The sequence below is a fragment of the Silurus meridionalis genome, chromosome 1 (genome assembly GCF_014805685.1).
Source record: "Silurus meridionalis isolate SWU-2019-XX chromosome 1, ASM1480568v1, whole genome shotgun sequence".
In the NCBI taxonomy this organism is placed as follows: Eukaryota; Metazoa; Chordata; class Actinopteri; order Siluriformes; family Siluridae; genus Silurus; species Silurus meridionalis.
The window spans coordinates 10,505,292-10,526,910 of NC_060884.1; the positions used below are offsets into that span (position 1 = coordinate 10,505,292).

At 37.3% G+C, this 21,619-nt stretch overlaps 1 protein-coding gene across 1 annotated transcript; it reads left to right on the forward strand.

Annotated features, from left to right (window-relative positions):
* Nucleotides 1-13,495: 13,495 nt before the first annotated feature.
* si:dkey-43k4.5 (potassium voltage-gated channel subfamily S member 2) lies at nucleotides 13,496-19,362 on the forward strand. The gene is made up of 3 exons (XM_046854477.1): nucleotides 13,496-13,755; nucleotides 16,775-17,752; nucleotides 18,761-19,362. Exons 2-3 carry the CDS (start codon nucleotides 16,787-16,789, stop codon nucleotides 19,295-19,297), a joined length of 1,503 nt encoding a protein of 500 aa, XP_046710433.1. The 5' UTR covers nucleotides 13,496-13,755; nucleotides 16,775-16,786; the 3' UTR covers nucleotides 19,298-19,362.
* Nucleotides 19,363-21,619: the final 2,257 nt, after the last annotated feature.

A 21,619-nucleotide genomic window follows, 5' to 3' on the forward strand; every position in this document is an offset into this window, starting at 1 on the left:
TTCCAGAAGATTTGGTACTCATGTCTGTATTTCAAAGAAATGGTGTCATATTCTAAATATTTTAACACACATACAAATCAGAAAGTGTTGATCTCATCAATCTCATGTTGATCTTAATATTTTCATGTTTTAATGGTTTTAGTGTATAACAAAACATAAGAAATGGCCTTGCCATTCCAATGCTTTTGGACTAGACTACATACAGTATACTGATCAATTAGGGCTAAAGTAAACTCCCCTTCCCTTTTAAGTTTCATTCATTTCAATGAGGTTGAGCTCTGGGCTTCGATTTGGCAATTTCAACACTTTTATACTGTATACAGTAGATTTCCCGTTTCAGGCATTCAGGCATGTTTATTTGCTAGTGTGCTTGTGATCAACTGTGTGGAAGGGTGGACATAAAATGTGGACACTTCATTTTTGTGTCTTTCACTTATTTTAACTTATGTGGCTATTCTCTCGACATCCAAATAGTCTTCATCCATTCTGGTGTTTTGATGTCGACATTAATTGAAGCTCTTGAATCCTGTATTTGCATGATTTTGCTGCCACATAGTGGTTGATTGGACTATTTTATAAAATGGATATAAAAGGTCTATATGCCCCTGTTAAGAGCATTTTTATGCTTTTTTTTATGCAGAATTTTTTTCTACAAACAGTACGAAATTAATTTGTATAAAATCGAAGAATAATGTTCCTCAGCAAAAAATTGCAAAAATTTAAATTCATTATTTACAGTACATAATATAGAAAAGATTTTTTTTCTTTGCGCAAGGGACAAGGGCATAAATCAATAAAGGTTTTATTATTTTTGTGATCTCAGGTGGTGCTGCACTACAGACATGATCCTGTAAATCGAAATCATCTCCAGAAATCATTGTCTCTGAACGCAGTTTGTTGTGTCCTACACAAATTATCCAGAAACCCTGCCATTTTCACTGGGCCAAAGCTAATTTAAAAAGTGGAAAACATTTCTGTAGTCAGACGAATCAAAATTAGAAAACTAATTTTGGAAACTATTACTGCAACTCTGATGAAATATGTATGTCTATAGAATGGGCAGCTTTTGCACCTGGAAAGAAACCATTAATACTCCAACAAATATGCAGGTTTAAAGCAACATATTCTTCCAAAAAGCCAGTGTTTTTTTCAGGGAAGGCCTGGCATATTTCAGAAAGTTGCATACTGTCAATTACAACATGGCTATGTAGATTCGGTTCGGTTGCAGAACTGACCTACCTGCAGTCCAAAGTTTTCATCAATTTAATAGAACACAGTGGTAAAAATATGGCTTTTTCCCACCTTTTTTAGATGTGGTGCAGCCACCAAATAAAAAATAGCTTATTTTTTTTCCCATAAAATGTAAGCACTATACACATGGTGAAGCACGGTGGTAACAGCATCATGATTTAGGGATGCTTCTCTGTTTTTGGTAAGCTGGGAAAATAAATCAATCAAATTTGCTTTAATTTGTAAAGCTCTTTTAACAATGAACATTGTCACAAGCAGCTTTAGAGAAATCTAAACATTTGGTATTTTATTAAAAAAAAAATTATTATTATTATTATTATTATTATATTATTATTATATTATTAAGGCAATACCTGAATCCAACCCAAATTTTTCCATCATAAATGAGCAGGTTTAGGTTTAAATTAGCAGTATTTTATAACTGCTATTTAAAATAAAGACATTTATTTCATTTTCAAACAATCTTTTTGTTGCTGTTTGTTAAATGTTTTAAATGTTAACCTAGTTGCTGGAGAGCCAGATCAGTTGATTAAACTGGTGGAAACAGGTTTAGTTTCCTGTTCGGCTGTAATGTAAAAATGCAGCCACCCCAGCTGAATAAGACTGGGCACCTATCTTGTCAGGGCAAACATTTTAATAGTTTTTACTCATGTAAATATATTTTAACAGAGCAGTATTGGGCCAGATCATTCATAATTCTCTTGAAATTATTATTTTTTTGTTAGAAGAGACATGAGATATAAAACATAAACGCCCCTAGCACCCCTGAAAGCTAGCATTATGTAATTGTAGATTTAAACCACTAGAGGTCAAAACAACCTATTCCAATAGTACCTTGTGTTAGTTAAATAAGGACTCATATAGTTATTTAGAAATAATTAATTAATCAGTGATTTAATCTATGTAATTTTGACAGTTTTTTTCATTACCAAACTTAGGCAAAAGCATACATAAGTTGTATTGTTGCAATTTACAATCTAAATGATTATACATAATCTCTTATCTCTTACTTAAAAAAATTACAATACAATTTAGCAAGAACAATAGGTAATGTAAGTTTAAACTCATTCTATTCTTACCCTAAATGAATGAATGAATGAATGAATGAATGAATGAATGAATGAATGAATGAATGAATACAAGCCAAGATGTATTATTGTTCAATTCATCCAATGATTTTATAGAGAATCTCACAAATGTCTTTTTTAGAGCTCCAATTTTCTAAATTGACGCAAGATTTATACATTAAGCACTTTTCAGATTGTATTAGGGACATTATAGAAATACTCCATGGGGCATCCCTTTGCTCTCAAATCAATTATTTATGTCATGGGTTCCATCAGATAATAAAAACATTCATTTAAGAATTTGCTCCATGTTGACATGAGTTCTTGTAGATTTACAAGATCCTGTAAAAGCACAAGTTCTGGCATGTCATGAAGGTGTTTCACTGGATTTGGATCTAGTAATTTGGATGGCCACTAAAGAACATTGAAATCGTCATGTTCATGAAACATTTCATTTAACAGATTGGTACTGTATACTGTGAACATGATGGCAAACACATTGTCAAAAACAATACTCAGATAGGCTGTAGCATTCCAGTCAATGAATTAATAATGTTAATCGACCCAAAGTTTTGCAAATAAATAATTCTCCACACCATTACACCACCTACCCCAGTCTGAAATGTTGACCCACGGCAGGTACATTTTGGACGCTACCATCTGTGTGCCTTAGCAAAAATTGAGATTCATCAGATCAGGATGCATTTTTCCAGCATTTAACTGTACAGTTTTGGTGGGCCAGGGTCCTGTGAATCCTCAGCATTCTGCTCTTGGCTGATAGAAGTGAAAATTGACATGGTTGTCTGGCACTAACAACCATGCCTCACACATGGCACTAACAACATGAACAGCCTAAAGATACATAAAGTCTCCTTTAAAGGGTTAACCAGAAGAACCATGAAAAATTATTTTTGACTAACTAATATAAACAGTTTGCTACAGTGGCTTAAGGAACAGCTGCCATAAACACATTTGCACTCATTTGTCCATCAGTAAACAATTTAATAACTCAACAATGATGTAATAATAATGAATATACATTTAATGCCAATCAGATTCTCCCAAGGTTTGTTCCTCATATCATCTCAGGGAGTTTTCTAGCCTTTCTTATAGGAATATACTTATAATAATAAATGTATTAAATTCCAGTTTATTGTTTTGAATCTATTTATTTCTGTAAATCTGCTTTGAGATAATGTTTAGGTAAACAATGCAATTAAAAACACTGAGATCCCATTTTCCCCCAATACCAATTGATGATATGAACATCGCTGGATTGCTAATGTCATGCTTTTGCATGCCATACAGCTGCCACAAAATTGGCTGATTAGATAAGTGCATGAATTAATAAGTAAATAGGTGTTTCTAATTAAGTGCTCCTTAAGAGTATTTGCCATGTCATGAATGACATAATGATGCTTTTTGAATATCACTTACTCTACAAGAACTCACAGTTGCATTCTGTTTCTGTTGGGCTTAACAATCTCAGACAGCACTGCACTAAATCTGACTGGAACGGCCTTGGAGTGAAATATTGCATACAGGCAAACCATTGCATCACCCTTAGCTCTTCACAGTGAAATGGACTCGCATGTGCAATAAGCAACATCTCAAAACAACTATTATACAGGAACTGTATATAAAGTTTTTGGATGACTCTCATCTTTACTTACTGTAGTTCAAGGTTCTCCAGGCAGCTAATGCTGTATTTATGATCAAGAATTCAATAAACACATTAGAATCTCTTGCTGCTAAAGGTGGTTCTACAATGTACTTATACAAGGTGTTTTTTATTATGTACTAATTTGAATTTGAATTTGAATTCAAAGAGTGTGTAGTTAAATTTTTTACACAAATATACATATTGGAGAAATTGCAAAGTTATCCATTATTATATCCAAATTGAACATGATCATTTATTTTAGATCTAAATGTATTATTATGTTTAATCACATAAATGTACATATTGATGACACAGTGAGTCAAAAGGGCATCCAGTGTAAAACAAATCAAATATGCGGATCACAAACCAGAATTTCATAACGGATCAGTCAAGGCCCAGGTTACCAACAACCGCCTCAGGTATTGTTAGCCAACAGGGTACTGGTGGAAATTGGGCTTCTGTTGGCCAAAAAAGGAGAAGGAGAGGAGGAAAACGTCTACAGAGACAGCAGTGAAAGAAGAAATGTGGGAGAGTGGAGGTTAGGGTGGGCACTTTGAATGTTGGTACTATGACTGGTAAAGGGAGAGAGGTAGCTGATATGATGGAGTAGAGAAAGGTGGATATGTTGTGTGTTCAGGAGACCAAGTGAAAAGGGAGTAAGGCCAGGAAAATTGGAGGGGGGTTTAAACTGTTTTACCATGTTGTGGATTTAAAGAGAAATGGTGTAGGGGTGATCCTGAAGGTAGAGTACAGTAAGAGTGTGGTTGAGGTGAAGATTTTCTGATGAACATGAAGCTGAAATTTGAAGGGGTGATGATAAATGTCATCATGCCTATGCTTCACAAGTGGGCTGTGAAATGGAGGAGAAAGAAAAATTCTGGAGTGAGTTACACTAAGTGGTAGAGAGTGTACCTAGCAAGAAAGATTAGTGATGGGGGCAGACTTTAAATATAATGTTTGTGAAAGGAACAAAGGTGATGAGGAGTGATGGGTAGGTTTGGCCTTAAGGAGAAGAATGTGGAAGGGCAGATGGTGGTAGATTTTGCTAAAAGGAAGGAAATGTCAGGATCTTTCGGGCACACAGCGCACACTACCGGTTTTGCAGGGCGCACTTCCAGTTCTGTGGGGCACACTTCGGGGTCGGCGCCCATCTTGTTGTTTTTCCCGCGCCTCCTGGTATTTAAGGACACCTGAGACTTTAGCTCGGGTCTAGATTATCTAACCAGCTTCCTATAGTCCCTGGGATAATTCTTACCACCCTGCCTGCTTTGGATTCTGTTCCTGTTTCTGCTCCTGCTGCTGAGCCTGGTCCTGTTCCTGTTCTTGACCCCTGTTCTGCTCTGTTTCTGGTTTGAACTCTGGACTGTTTTTAGGTTTTTGTTTCTGCTCTGCCCTTCCTAGTTCTGTTTGTTGGTTTTTGAATAGTTTGCCTGTGTTTTGACCCTGGACTGTTTTTGGACATTGTTTTTGCCTTTGCCTCTTTGCTTAGTTTGCCTTTTATTAAAGCCTGTTTTCTTCATACCCCTGTGACATCCATCATTTGGGTCCTCACTCACCCGCAAGATTTCTGACAGAATAATCTAGCCAAATGATGGACCCAGCAGCTGTTTTAAAGCATTAGGCTTGCTCCACATCAAACCAGCAACCCGTTTTTTTCTAAGGTATTCGCCTGGCCCCTGGGTTTTGCTGACAACGTAGTTCAGACCTCCGCAGAGGGTGTCGATCCAGCTCAGACCTCCGCAGAGGGCGTTGCTCTTCCTCAGAACACCACAGAGGGTGTCGTTCCGCCTCAGACCTCCGCAGAGAGCGTCGCTCTGCCTCAGACCTTCGCAAAGGGCATTGCTCTGCCTGAACACATCGGCCAGAAAGTGCTTGGAGCAGCCACCTGGAGGCTCGCTCCATGCTTCATCCGGAATTTCCTGATCTCCAAGGCATTCTACCCGGTGGCAGTGTGCCTCAACCCCCGCTGTGTCCTCCGCTGGCACTTGACTTTCCTCATGCCCCAGGATTATCATGCCTCTTTAGTATTTCCCTTCACCAGATCCCCTCCACCCACCCAGGGCGGGTTGCAAGGCCTTGCCTCTTCAGTCTGCCGCCTCTTACTCCCGAGACATTGAACAAAACAAGGGCATCTGGAGATGGTCATGGAGGGGTGTGGGGGTACTGACGGGATCTTCCAAGCACACAGCACGCACTTCTGGGTCGGCGGCCATCTTACAGCTTCAGGGAAGAAGTCAGACAGGGGCTTGGTGGTGGTGAAGAGGTGCTGGATGATTGGGCAACTACTGCAGCAGTGTTTAAGGGGACAGCTTAAAAGATAATTGGCATCTGGAAATAGTAAGGAAGACAAAGAGACATTGTGGTGGAATGTTACATAAAAAAAGCCTTCTTCCACTTTAGAAATATTGCTAAGCTAAGAAACACATTGTCTATATCTGATGCAGAGAAGCTCATTCATGACCTCCAGACTGGACTATTGTAATGCATTACATAATTAATAAACAAGCTACAGTTAGTACAGAATGCATCAGCCAGAGTTCTCACAAGGTCAAGAAAATATGATCATATAACCCCAATCTTATCATCCCTACACTGGCTACCTGTTAAATTTCGAATAGACTACAAACTACTGCTACTTACTTACTAAGCCCTAAATGGTTTAGCTCCCATGTATCTTTCCAGTCTTTTTACACGTTACACTATGTCACGCTCCCTGAGATCTCAAAACTCTGGACTTCTAGTAGTTCCTAAAATAGCAAAGTCCACTAAAGGTGGTAGAGCATGGTGGAGGTCTTCATGTTGTCTTCAGTCTTCAGTGTTTGTGGCTCAGGCACACTCTCCCAGTTTAAGTGCATAATCTTTTTAGCAAAACCTACACATAACACACATCACAGATCATAGCCTTGTGCTCCATTACATCTGATCAAATGCACATTATCAACTTGTGCTTGTTAATATCATGAACAGCAGCTACGCTAATTCCTCTCCACTGCTTCTCTTTCTCTAACCATCCTGAGGCATCCTGATGTTGGGCCAGCCCCAGTCACATCCCACCTCATGAAGATTTTGGACCTTTAAAAATGTAGATGCTGACCCCGCAATCATCACGAACCATGGATATGGAGTTTGGACACTGGACCTCTTTGAGTGTTTAAAGGTGCTGGCATGGAGAAGCTGGTGTTGGATCTATGATGATCACAAATGTTGAGCTACTTAATAAGTTGCTCAGTAGCTCCTAGTTCTATAATCACAAATGACTGTAAAAGACTGTAGAAAGGACATTATTCCTAATCTTACATTCCAGTGCTCATGTTAGTTCTCACTCTCCAGTGTTCTGTATTGTTTAAAGATTTATAATCACACTCTTGATATCACCCAAATGAGGATGGGTTCCCCTTTGGAGTCTGGTTCTTTTCAAGGTTTCTTACTTATGTCATCTAAGGGAGTTTTTCCTACAGGTAGTACAGGAAAGCATAAGGAGAAAGAGGTTGGAGAAACAGGATTGGGACCGGCAGAGAGATTAAAAAAAGTAGGCAGGAGTACAAAAAGATGTGGCAGCAGGTGAAAAGGGATGTGGCTAAAGTAAATGAACAGGCATATGGGAAGCTGTATGAAAAGTTAGACACTAAGAAAAGAGAAAAAGCACAGGGACCAAGCTGAGAAGGATGTGCTACAAGTTAGAGCAATAAAGAATGGAGATGGAAATGTGTTGAATAGCAAGGAGATTGTGTTGAGAAGGTGAAATGAGGAAAATGAGAGAGAGAGAAGGTTGGATGATGTGGAGATGGTGAAGCAGAAAGTGGATAAGATTAGTAAAGAGGGTCAGAGAAGTATGTGAGGGTGGTGCAGGACATGTATGAGTACAGTGTGGCAGCAGTGAAGTGTGCAGTAGGAATGACAGACTTATTCAAGGTGGAGGTTGGATCAGCTCTGAGCCCGTTCCTGTTTGCAGTGGCGATGGTACGGTTGACGGACGAGGTCAGACAGGAGTCTCTGTGGACTATGAAGTTTGCAGATTATATTGTTGGTGTTAGTGGTATATATTGGTGGAGGTACCTGCTGGAGAGAAGGAAAATGAAAGTCAGTAGATGTACGTGTAAATGATTTTGAGGGCAGTGGAGTGCAGGGAGAAGAGTTGGAGAAAGGGAATGTGTTTAGGTACCTGGGGTCAACAGTGCAAAGTAATGAAGAGTGTGTTAGAGAAATGAAGAAAAGAGTGCAGGCAGGGTGGAGTGGGTGGGGAGGAGTGGCAGGAGTGATTTGTGATTGACGTATATATGCAAGAGTGAAAGGGAAAGTTTATAGGACTGGGGTAAAACCTGTTATGTTGAATGGTTTAGAGACAGTGGCACTGACTAAAAGACAAGAGGCGGAGCTGGAGGTAGCAGAGCTGAAGATGCTGAGATTTTCATTGGGAGTGACGAGGATGGACAAGATTAGAAACGGGTGTATATAAGGGCCTCGTATGTAGGTTGTTTTGGAAAACAGGATGAGGGAGGTAAGCTTGACATGGTTTTTACATGTTCAGAAGCGGGTCATGGGGTATATCGGTAGAAGAATTCTGAGGATGGAGCCACCAGGAAGGAGGAAAAAATGAAGGCCAAATAGAAGGTTTATGGATGTGGTGAGGGAAGACTTGCAGGTAGTTGGTTTGAAGAGGCAGATGTAGAGGATTTATGGAGACGGTTGACCCTGCTGTGGTGACCACTGTGGCGGAGAAGCCTAAAGAAGAAGAAGAAAAATAGAAAAAGAAAAAGAAGGAGCTATGATTAAGAAAATCTGTTACATAAATAATGATGATACATTCATATCTTCTTTTGCATTTTGGGATTAGTTTATTTCTTTTTTCTTCAATGGTATTGTTCGTTATTGAATTTTAATTACCAAGTATAGCTCCTAAAATAATCTAACTGTGTGAAATTGTATTAAAATAATAATAATAATAATAATAATAATAATAATAATAATAATAATAATAATAATGTAGAGAAGTTTACATTTACAGATGTATTAAAATCTGTATTTATGTATAAACCTTACATTACAAGTCCAGGAAATATGGGCGGAATATATTTTATTAAGATATAAAATAATATTGTTATCTTGACATAACTCTGGTTATTTGAACATTGTGTGACTATAGAGACTAAACATAATGCTTGCTGTACACACAATTACATTGCCAAAACCCATCAATAAATATTGGAGATGGATCAGTTTTCCCGGTGTACAAAGAGTAAGATTACAAAATCACTGCAGTTATGTGATATCCATTTGTAGTAGGAAATACTTTTTTTTTTTTTCATCCTCTCCACACCTATTTAATTGAATTGAACAGTCTAGCCCTCTATCAAATACATTTATTAAAAAATGTAGGCTATAAAATTATAGTTATATTTATGCAAACAAAGTTAGTATGATTTAATATTTTACAAGTTTTAATTGTTATCCCTTCTGAAAAACAAAATAAAACAAAATAAAAAAATAGAACCTCTCAGTATTTTATAGAATTTTTTTTTAATAGTTGTTATAAGAACTGTATTGGCTTTATTGTGTAGTGGATATCATTAAAGACCAAAAGAATGCGGTTGACAACTTGTAGCTCACACTTTGATATTTTGGAAATACCAGTATAAGGACAATTATGCTGTCATTAAGCATCCAGAATCCAACATGTGTATTTTTTATAATAATGTATTCTTCTTCTTTCGGCTGCTCCCATTAGGGGTCGCCACAGCGGATCATCCGTCTCCATACCACCCTGTCCTCTACATCTGCCTCTTGCACACTAACTACCTGCATGTCTTCCCTCACCACATCCATGAACCTCCTCCTTGGTCTTCCTCTTTTCCTCTTTCCTGGTGGCTCCATCCTCAGCATTCTCCTACCGATATAACTCATGTCTCTCCTCTGCACATGTCCAAACCATCTCAATCTCGCCTCCCTCACCTTGTCACCAAAACGTCCAACATGCACTGTCCCTCTAATAAACTAATTGCTAATCCTGTCCATCCTCATCACCCCCATTGAAAACCTCAACATCTTCAGCTCTGCTACCTCCAGCTCCGCCTCCTGTCTTTTACTCAATGCCACTGTCTCTAATCACAAGGTCTCACCACAGTCCTATAAACTTTCCCTTTCATTCTTGCAGATACCCTACTATCACAAATCACTCCTGTCACTCTTCTCCACCCACTCGACCCTGCCTGCACTCTTTTCTTCACTTCTCTAACACACTCTCAATTACTTTGCACTGTTGACCCCAGGTACCTGAACTTCTCCACCTTCTCCACCTCTTCTCCCTGCAACTGCACCACTCCATTGCCCTCCCTCTCATTCACACACATGTACTCTGTCTTACTCCTACTGACTTTTATTTCCCTTCTCTCCAGCACATACCTCCACCTCTCCAGGCTCTTCTCAACCTGCTCACTACCCTCACCACAAATCACAAAATCATCCTCAAACATTATAGTCCAGGGAGACTCCTGTTTGAACTCGTCCGTCAACCTGTCCATCACCACTGCAAACAGGAAAGGGCTCAGCGCTGATCCTTGATGCAGTCCGACCTTCACCTTGAACCAGTCTGTCGTTCCTACTGCACACTTCACTGCTGTCACACTGTCCTCATACATGTCCTGCACCACCCTCACATACTTCTCTGACACACCTGACTTTCTCATACAATACCACAACTCCTCTCTTGGCACTCTGTCGTACGCTTTCTTAAATCCACAAATACACAATGCAATTCCTTCTGTCCTTCTCTATACTTCTCCATCAACATTTTCAAAGCAAATAAGGCATCTGTGGTGCTCTTCCTCGGTATGAAACCATACTGTTGCTCACAGATGGTCACCTCTCGTCTCAGCCTGGCTTTTACTACTCTTTCCCATAACTTCATGGTGTGACTGATCAGCTTAATTCCCCTGTAGTAACTGCAGGTCTCCACATCTCCCTTATGCTTAAAGATTGGTACCAGCACACTCCTTCTCCATTCCTCAGGCATCCTCTCACCTTCCAGAATCTTGTTAAACAACCTGGTTAAAAACTCCACTGCCATCTCTCCTAAACATCTCCATGCTTCTACAGGTATGTCATCTGGTCCAACCGACTTTCCACTCTTCATCCTCTTAATCGCTGCTCGCACTTCCTCCTTACTAATCATATCCACTTCCTGCTTCACCAACTCCACATCCTTCAACCTTCTCTCTCTCTGATTTTCCTCTTTCATCAGCTGCTCAAAATACTTCCTCCACCTTCTCAATACACTCTCCTTACTAGTCAACACATTTCAATCACCATTCTTTATTGCTCTAACTTGCAGCACATTCTTCCCAGCTCGGTCCCTCTGCCTGGCCAATCGGTACAAATCCTTTTTCCTTCCTTAGTGTTCAACCTCTCATACAGCTCCTCATATGCCTTTTCCTTGGCTTTCACCACATCTCTCTTTACCTGCTGCCGCATCTCCTTGTACCCCTGCCTACTTTTCTCATCACTCTGTCGATCCCACTTCTGTTTTGCCAACCTCTTTCCCCTTATGCTGTCCTGCACTTCCTCATTCCACCACCACATCTCTTTGTCTTCCTTTTTGTTTCCAGATGTCACACCAAGTACTTTTCTAGCTGCCTCCCTTATCACTCCTGCTTAACCAATCATCCAGCACCTCTTCACCACCACCGAGTCCCTGTCTGACCTCTTCCCTGAACCTCACACTACAGTCCTCCTCCTTCATTTTCCACCTTCTTATTCTTCTCTCTGTCCTCAGTCTCCTCCTCTCCTTCTTCACCTTCAAAACCATCCTACAGACCACCATCCGATGCTGTCTAGCTACATTGTCCCCTGCCAACATCTTACAGTCTCCAATCTCCTTCAGGTTGCATCTTCTACATAGAACATAGTCCACCTGTGTGCACCTTCCCCCACTCTTATAGGTCACCCTATGATCCTCCTTCTTCTTAAAATACGTTTATATATATATATATATATATATATATATATATATATATATATATATATATATATATATATAAATTAGGACACCCTATGAAAGCCTGTGTGTTTTCAACATATTTGGAGATATGGATATTTAATATACATTTTATCAATACTGAGAGATTCAAGTAATATAATCAAACAATTAAAATTGAAGCAAATAAACTTTCTGTAAAATGTACTTAAAAAAAATAAACACATTCTCCTGAGGAATAAATTAGGACATCCCCACATTTATTCCCACTTAAAATGTACAAAATCACACATAGGTGTATCGCATCAAGTACATATGATTAAAACATTGTTACTCAGATTTTTGTTTAAGGTGGCTTGCCTTATTTAAACCTCAGACATTTAGTTTGGTGTGCTCCTGACTTTTTAAGTGAGAGTGAACCTTGGTCTTCCTCTTTTCCTCCTTCCTGGCGGCTCCATTCTCAGCATTCTTCTACTGATATACCCCATGTCCCTCCTCTGCACATGTCCAAACCATCTCAATCTATTCTTCCTCACCTTGTCTACAAAACGTCCTACATTCAAATTTCTAATCCCGTCTATCCACATCACTTCCAATGAAAATCACATTTTTAGCTCTGCTACCTCCAGCTCCACCTCCTGTCTTTTAGTCAGTGCCACTGTCTCTAAACCATACAACATAGCAGGTCTCACCACAGTCCTATAAACTTTCCCTTTCACTCTTATTATTACAAATCACTCCTGCCACTCTTCTCTACCCACTCCACCCTGCCTGCACTCTATTCTTCACTTCTGAAGTAAATCCTGTAAGCACTGGCTGAAAACTAAGAAATGGAAAATCCTGAAATGGCAGAGGCAAAGCCCAGATTTTAATCCCATTGAGATGCTGTGGGGTGACTTGAAACATGCTGTATACATAAGAAACCCCTCACACATCTCACAGTTGAAAGAATTCTGCGTTGAGGAGTGAGGCAAACTTTCCTCAGACCAATGTCAGAGACTGGTAGATGACTACAAGAAGCATCTCAATTAAGTTATTTCAGTTAAAGGGGGTATAGCTATTAGGGGGTAGGGTGTCCTAACTTTTTCCTCACTTGGAATGCACATGTTTATTGATTTAATATGTAAAACAAGGTCATTTTTGTTGTTTACCTGCAATTAAATCACTTTCTTTTTTCAGAGAAAAATAAAAACAAGATTGGAAGTCGGTATTTAAAACATTTTTTAATGAAAAACTGAAAATGTAATGGGGGTGTGCGAATTTTTTCCTTTTTTTTTTTTTTCTTCAGGGACAGCTGGATTTTCAATGTGGTATAGCAGCAAGCCACAAAAGGAGCAAACTGTAGTCCTTACCACAGCAATAAGATGCATTATATACTGTATATCCTAATAAATAATAAGACGTTGCTTGTATGATTTGTGTTCACCTTCTCTGCATGCACACAGTTTGTACTTGTAAATAATCCTTGTAAATTGTACAGTTTTACCCATAGTGGACTTACACTGGAGTACCACGACGAGTAAAAAAAACAAAAAAAAAAAAAAAGGTGCCGGATTCAGTGCTGCTCTCACACGTGCCTTGCGTGAGACAGTCAGATTTCACGAGGGCGTCGTTTGCGGCGAGAAATCCCGTCTCCTTACCGTCAGAGGTGAACACTTTAAAAACGATGCGGTAAACCTATGTCAAAGAAACTCAGATCGAGTGTGGAACTTGATTCGGAGCATCAGTGGTGAGGGGGAAAAAAATGAAATGAAAGATACAGCAATACGCGAGTACAAGAGTGGTAGCTCATTCAGTTGTTCGAGGTGAGTTACTTTCTAAATAATATAATAATTATAATAATAATAATAATAATAATAATAATAATAATAATAATAGGCATGGGCTTCAGTTTTTCCTCTTTGTTTGCTTTGTGCATACATTTATCACATTTCTAAGATTTTAATATTAGAATATGATGCTTTGTTATGTAGTCAGCTTTATTGTAGAAACGATATTATGCAATATATTTTCAACCCATACCTATTATTAATTTCTGTTATACATATCATAACTGCTGCCATCTCTTTCATGTCCATATTCAAATATTACAAACAATTAATAAATGAGTGATATATATATATATATATATATATATATATATATATATATATATATATATATATATATATATATATGTATATATATATATATATATATGTATGTGATTGATGAAGCTGTTGCCTGTTATACGATGTAGGACATATACATATCCGTCTTATAATCTTTTCTCCCAGAACATGGCAGCCAAGGGCTCCTCTCTTTAAATATAGATTAACTTCAGCCTTAAGTGCATAAACTGCCAGAAGCAGTTCTCCAGTGAAGAGTGCACTCTGTGAAAGTCTCTACAAACATTTAAGAGGAGAATGCATGGCCCGTATACATTTCAGATGTACAGATCTATCAGGTCTACTTTGGGCTGTACAGGTCTAATACATGGTGTGCTTACTCAATGCAATTAAAACAATTAGTTTATTATCAGTTAGTGTGTTGCCAATACATGCAGTAGACTACATAGCAGTTGTAATATAGTTAGCAGACAAACATTTGTTACACATATACAGAAATGTATTACAATAGCACATTCTGATGATCATGATCAACATTAAACAAAGATATTATCAAAGACAAACACTCATAATGCTAGGGCACTGGACTGGTCACAATCACTTTTTTTGGAACACTGCATAATTTGCAAATAAAAAATGTAACTTCCACTGTCCAGTCATTGAACACTTTTTTAAGGTTAAAAAAACCAATATATGTAAAAGGTGCAGGCAAAATGTCTTATGATGATTTCAACCTTGCATACTGCACAGATGCCATTAAATTGTCTGGTTTTACTACAGCTTACAAATGTTTTTTTTTTTCTTCATATGACGAATCACTTTTGCATTTCTGCATTTCTTTTCACACTAAACTAAAGGAGAGTATGTTCCCGGCTAGATGTAGTGTATATATGTATATAGTTTTACATGCGTCTTTTTTATACAGGGCAGTTATGGTGATTGACGATGTATTACCTTCTTTAACTCCAAACTACAGTTCCCATAGAAACCTTTGAAAAATCTACTTAAGACATTGCAACTTATAAAATAGCACTTAAAAAATGCCACTTGTTTGAATCCTCTCATTTTTCAAGTGATTCAAAACACTGGAAAATTGGCAGGTGTTTTGTTAATGCCCAAGTGTGCACTGTTGGATTGTTGACAGCATTTGTTTGATAAAAAGAATAAATCAAAATGAAGACCAGAAAACAAGCCTAGCAAGCCTTCTTATAAGTAAAAAAAGATGGAAAATTGATCATAGCTATTGCAGAAGTAGTGGGCAAAACAGAACCCGCTGGTGTTCTAACAACCAGACATCTGAATTAAACAATGAAAAAACAATAGCAGTTGATAACAGAAACCTTGTTAGAACTATTTGATTATAAACCCAAAAGCATTAGTTAGCAGCATCACCAACTGCCTCTATATTCAAGGGGTGAAGGTATCATAATCCACTGTTTAAAGAAACGTTCAAAAGTAGAAACCATGGCACGAGTAGCAAACCACTCATAAAGTCAGTTTGTTATATACAATGCGATACCAGAAAGAGCCATAAACGTTTGGGGACTAGGATTACCATCTACCAAAAACTCTAATATGAAGAGAAAAAAAGCATCTGTTCATGGTTCATGGCTTGAGTCAGGAGCTTGCATAGCTGCTTCTAGAATAACCTCACAAATCTTTTTTTCTAATGATGATAGCACCAGAAAAGATTCAGAAGTCAACAGAAACATGCTATCTGCTAATTTACAGAGCAATGCATCCAATCGAAGAATTTCATTATGCAACTTGACAGTGACCAAAAACACACTACAACATAACAAAGCTTTGTCCAGAAAAGCAACACAAAGAATAATGCAACAGTGGGTTGCAGGCTTCATGAAAAACCAAAACAAAACATTTGGGCTTGCTGTTCCAGTACTTTTAGATGGGACTACACCTAGTAAAATAGGCAGCAGAATGCACACTGAAAATAATACAGCTGGAACTGAGTTCAGTCATTTAAATTTGCTTGAAAGGTATAAAGAATATAAATACGTAATACTGTGCTGATTTTACTTTTTGTGTCATGTTCTGGGAGTAGTAGCAGATGTTATTTCATATTTTAATTTGAAAGGACTATTAGTGAAAATATACCAGACTTTGAATGGAGAACATAGATGAATGCCTTTCTCACTTTCCTTCATCCTACCAACAGTTTTCATTAATTCATTCATATTCTAAGCGCTTATCATGCACAAGGTCACAGTGGACTTGGAGCCCAGCCAATGGGCTGCAGCTACACAGACAGACAGACAGACCGACACACACACACACACACACACACATACACACACACAATATACATAATGCACCATTATTCCATCTCTACTGCACCTTCAAGTTGTCAATATACTTTGAATTAGGTATTTTCTATTCATAGGGCAGATGTAGACATGTTAATTTGGTTGCTAGACAGTTTAGCATGAGTCATCTGTCCAGACAACCTTTTCCCACTGTCCCAGAGTCCTAGAGGTTGATTGCAATGTTAATCTTTAGTCTCTACATTTCACTAAGTATTTTTCTTTTCCTGTAAATGACCAAGTACACTACACAATACATTTACCAAACTCATATTGTGATAGATACTACTCACAGATAGATACTTGAACTAAAATCAAGGAACAGATTTTTAGAAAACATTACTTTGCATCACTATTAAATATGGTCTCAAACATGTTTTTTAAACCCTTTACAGACAAAATACAAGATGGTAAAAAAGAACCTTCCTGGATGTGATCAGAGCCCTGAAGACCATCTGATTAACATCAATGTGGGTGGTCTGAAGCACAGTTTCTCTTCTAGTACTCTACAGAGGTTTCCAGATACCCGGTTATGTCGCCTTCTGTCCTGTGACACTGTTGAAGCCATTTTACAGGTTTGCGATGACTATGACATTCAAGAGAAGGAATTTTACTTTGACCGAAACCCGAATCTCTTTCCTTATGTCTTCCATTTCTACCAAACTGGGAAACTGCACATCATGGAGGAGCTGTGCATCTTCTCCTTCTGCCAGGAAATTGAGTACTGGGGAATAAATGAGTTCTTCTTGGATAGTTGCTGTAGTTATCTCTATCATGATCGTAGGTTAGAGAGCCATCACAAGTCCTGGGATGAAGAAAGTGATGTAAGCAGCGTGGACACCTCTGTGGATGAGATATCTGACCTAAACAAGGACATCCAACATTTCCAGGACATGCGTTTTGGAAATATACGTAAGTGCCTATGGTTGACTTTGGAGAATCCAGGATATTCCATTCCAAGCAAGCTCTTCAGCTTGGTTTCCATCATTGTTGTGTTAATATCAATTGCCACTATGTGCATCAACAGCATCCCAGAGTATCAGGTGTATGATGATAGTGGCCAGTTAATCGAGGATCCAACCATGCAAGCTTTGGAGATTCTTTGCATCTGCTGGTTCACTTTTGAAGTGGTAACACGCATGGTCCTTGCACCAAATCGTAGAAAGTTTTTCCTTCATCCTCTAAATGTGATTGATATCGTTTCAGTGCTGCCTATCTACATCACCCTAATTTTTGACCTGTTTGCTGGTAGTGAATCAGAGCTGGAAAACATTGGGAAAATTGTTCAGGTTCTTAGGCTCATGAGGATCTTCAGAGTGCTGAAGTTGGCTCGGCACTCAACAGGCCTAAGGTCATTAGGTGCTACATTACGGGTAAGATAATTCTGCTTGTAAATTAGTCATTTCTTTTTTAAATAACTAAGTTGGAAAGGCTTGACATTAATATCCAACCACTACTAATGTATATACAGTCATATTATATACTAAGTGACTATATTATTGGGTACACTTGCTTCGCAAATGGTGGCAGACAATTTCAAATCATAAACCTACCTCTATATCGCTGTCACCTGTAAAATTGTTGCTATTTTATTGAACAAATTTTGTTGAGTTATGGTTAAGGTGTATAACTAAAATCAGAAGGATACACAGACAATATTCAAATAAATTTGCAAATTGTATTTGCAGTTGCGTTCTTTATATGTGAACACATAAATTGTGACATAATCCAAATGCACTTGCAAATCTTACATTACTGTTTGTGGTATGAAAGATAAGATAAGAGATAAGATAAGATAAGATAAGATAAGATAAGATAAGATAAGATAAGATAAGATAAGATAAGAGGTGCAAGTGTGTGTGTGTGTGTGTGTGTGTGTGTGTATGTGTGTGTTTTACATTTAATATTTAATGATATAAATATATGATCTACTTAACTGTTCTACTGTTCTATTTCAGCATACTTTAACAAATGTCTTCCTTCTTTCCATCCTTTATTAATTCACTCCCTCGATATGTGAAATTCTTCAAGCTGGATATAAAATTAAAAAATATTCTTTAGCTTTTTCATGTATGCATAAATAAATGAACTCCCATATTGATAACCAACACGTTACTGTAGTTACGAAGAGAAAAAATATATACTGTTTAATAAAAATCTGCCACTTTTCCTAGGAGCAACTGACAATTTCTTTTGCTAATGCATACAGAGAAATGTCAAGTAAATGTCAAGTGAAAGTATTTGTGAATTCTTTTGTCAATTTTTCAAACTCTTAGCTAGTGAGGTTCTATTTAATGTGTTGTTTCTAATTTAACAACAAAAACAGTTCTATGTTATGCAGCTAACTTTTGTTCTTTATTAATGGATATTTTTCTTTTTAGCATAGTTACAGAGAAGTAGGCATCCTTCTACTCTACCTGGCTGTAGGTGTATGCGTCTTCTCTGGTGTAGCTTACACTGCAGAGTATGAGGAGGATGTCGGTTTGGACACCATTCCTGCTTGTTGGTGGTGGGGTACAGTAAGCATGACCACTGTTGGCTATGGAGATGTTGTACCTGTCACAGTTGCTGGAAAGTTAGCAGCTTCTGGATGTATCCTGGGTGGCACATTAGTAGTGGCGTTACCCATTACAATTATCTTCAACAAGTTCTCCCATTTCTACCGCAAACAGAAGGCTCTGGAGGCTTCAGTAAGAAACAACAACAACAACAAGGGACCAGGGCAAGAGAATGAAGAAGGATCTGAAGATGATAGCCAATGTTTGGAGGATGAGGATAAGGAGGAGGAAAAAGATGGAGTGAATGTAAGAGGGGTAGTAAATTACAGTTATGTACATAATTTGCTTTCAGCCTCTTCTACACAGTATGAAATGAATGATCCATTTACAACAAGAGGAAATGCAATTTATAATCTCTGAAACTGCTGGTCTATTACGTCCAATAGTACAAACAGCATGATAGTATATAACTCTGCATTCATGCCTTTAAACATATATGAACATATATAATTCTCCCTATGTAACTTTGTATGTATGTAGGTGTATGTTGGTCAGTCAATAATTGCAGTTAGAATGGAAATGTCTCAGAAGTAAAAAAAAAAATTTAAATAAATAAATAAATAAATAAATAAATAAATAAATAAATAAATAAATAAATAAATAAATAAAAATTAAAAAGTCACAAATCCAGCGAATTGCCAAAACATACAGAATTTTCCTTATACAATTTTAGTAAAAATAAAAATTTATATATATATATATATATATATATATATATATATATATATATATATATATATATATATATATATATATATATACAGAGTTAACCAAATAAATTGTCTGGTCTGTTAAAATTAGGAAACATGCACTTTAAAACAAGTCAGGTATAAGATACAAGCAGGAACATGTATATATTTATATATATATATATATATATATATATATATATATATATATATATATATATATATATAAAATAATAAATAAATAAAAACCTTCAAAATTTTAAATAACAATTTATTAGCATTTGCAAATGCATGTGTTTGTCTAAGCTTTATCTTAATTTCCTTTAGACAAATATATAACAAATGGCTGTTTAAATTAGTATACTGGAGAACTAGACAGGGATATTTATGAGATTTAAAACATTTCTTTTCTTTATATTAAATTGTAAAATTAAAAAACAGTTATTATTGATGCACACAGTGGGGTCCAAAAGTCTTATAGACCTAAAGATTATTTTGCTGATGGAAAAACAAAAAATAAATGCTAGAAAAGGGGGGCCCAAACCCTTTAATGAAATATGTGGACAAAAGTATCTGAACGCCTAAGAGTCACAATTTAAATGAAGGCTACAACAAAAGCCTTCTCTCTTAAGGTGAGGCTTCCCATTAAATCTCAGAGTGTGGCGATCTCATGGTGGCGATTTGTGCCCACTTATCAATAAGTATATTAGTGAGGTCAGGCACTGATGTCAGGTGAGATGGCCAGCTATGCATTTTCCAAATAATCTCAAATGTGTTCACTGGGTTGAAAGTTAGGGTTCTTAAAGAATTCATTGCTAAATCATTTGTATTTAAGCTGGAAATGTACATATTTCATGGCAGTACATTTTTGCAGTATAAAAATGAAATAGAGCCTTCTGTCACAGATAAATGAGTTAACAAGCTATGTTATTAATACATGCAAAAATGTTAAAATTATAATATGATGTGTAAATGTAATGCTGCTGTTGTTCTCAGGTCAACCTCTGTCAATTATTTATGCTAAATTGCCTAATATCACATAAAAGGCTAATTAAAGGCATATACGATATCACAGAATTGCTTGTCTCAGCACTATTAAAATTTTCTCAAAAGGTAAATTGCTGTATTAATTATATATGAGGTGGTATAAAAAGGTTTTGATTTATCTATGTTTGCACATTATCATCTTTAAAATAGTCCCCTACATAACAATACAGCGCTCCCAGGGCTTCTGGTTCTACTGGAATATGTCTGGGAAGTCTTCATTTTGAAGCGTGTCAAGCACCTTCTACCAATTCGCAATAGCTCTCCACAATGGTGTCAAAATAGCAACCTTTGGGCTGGATCTTCATCTTTAGGAGGAGGGCAAAGTCCACAGGAGCCAAATCTGGCAAGTAGGGTGGGTGCAGAAGGAAGAGGCCTACCTCTTCCTGAAATACCTAAATTAGCACTTTCCAAGTTTGTAGAATTCGAGTTATATTTATATTGAGTTTGTATTCTTGCGTACCAGTGTAGATTTATTCACTACTAGAGATTTAAAGCACGTTTGTACGTCGCTCTGGATAAGGGCGTCTGCTAAATGCCGCAAATGTAAATGTAAATGTAAGAGTGCTCAGAAAAGCAGACATGGTAATTCGAGTGGTTAGAATAGCACCAGTTGCACAGCTACCAATGTACATAGAATGATGTCTTTTGCCATACTGACTTATAAAGTTTGGTGCTCCCTGTGACTGTGCCTGCAGCCTTGTGCTTATATTTTTCAAGTATTTTTTCAAGTCACTTTTAAAGTCTTTCTACTTTTCTACTTTTCCAAAAGGACTATGTGCCGTAAAAGAGGTAGCGTAAACATGAATTTATTTATTTATGATTGAAAAAGAATACCAATTTCTGACGAAATAATGATAAAATTACTGGCTAAATAGCCTTTAATTAGATTTTGTTCATATTGTTTTTATTTGTTTGATTCTTTGTTAAAGATGTTTTTTGCCCATTT

Bases quoted from the DNA above. Each gene is read 5' to 3' on its own strand.
- si:dkey-43k4.5 (XM_046854477.1), top strand. From the start codon at position 16,787: ATGGTAAAAAAGAACCTTCCTGGATGTGATCAGAGCCCTGAAGACCAT. The intron at 17,753-18,760 runs GTAAGATAATTC...TTTTCTTTTTAG, and splicing joins CATTAGGTGCTACATTACGG to CATAGTTACAGAGAAGTAGG.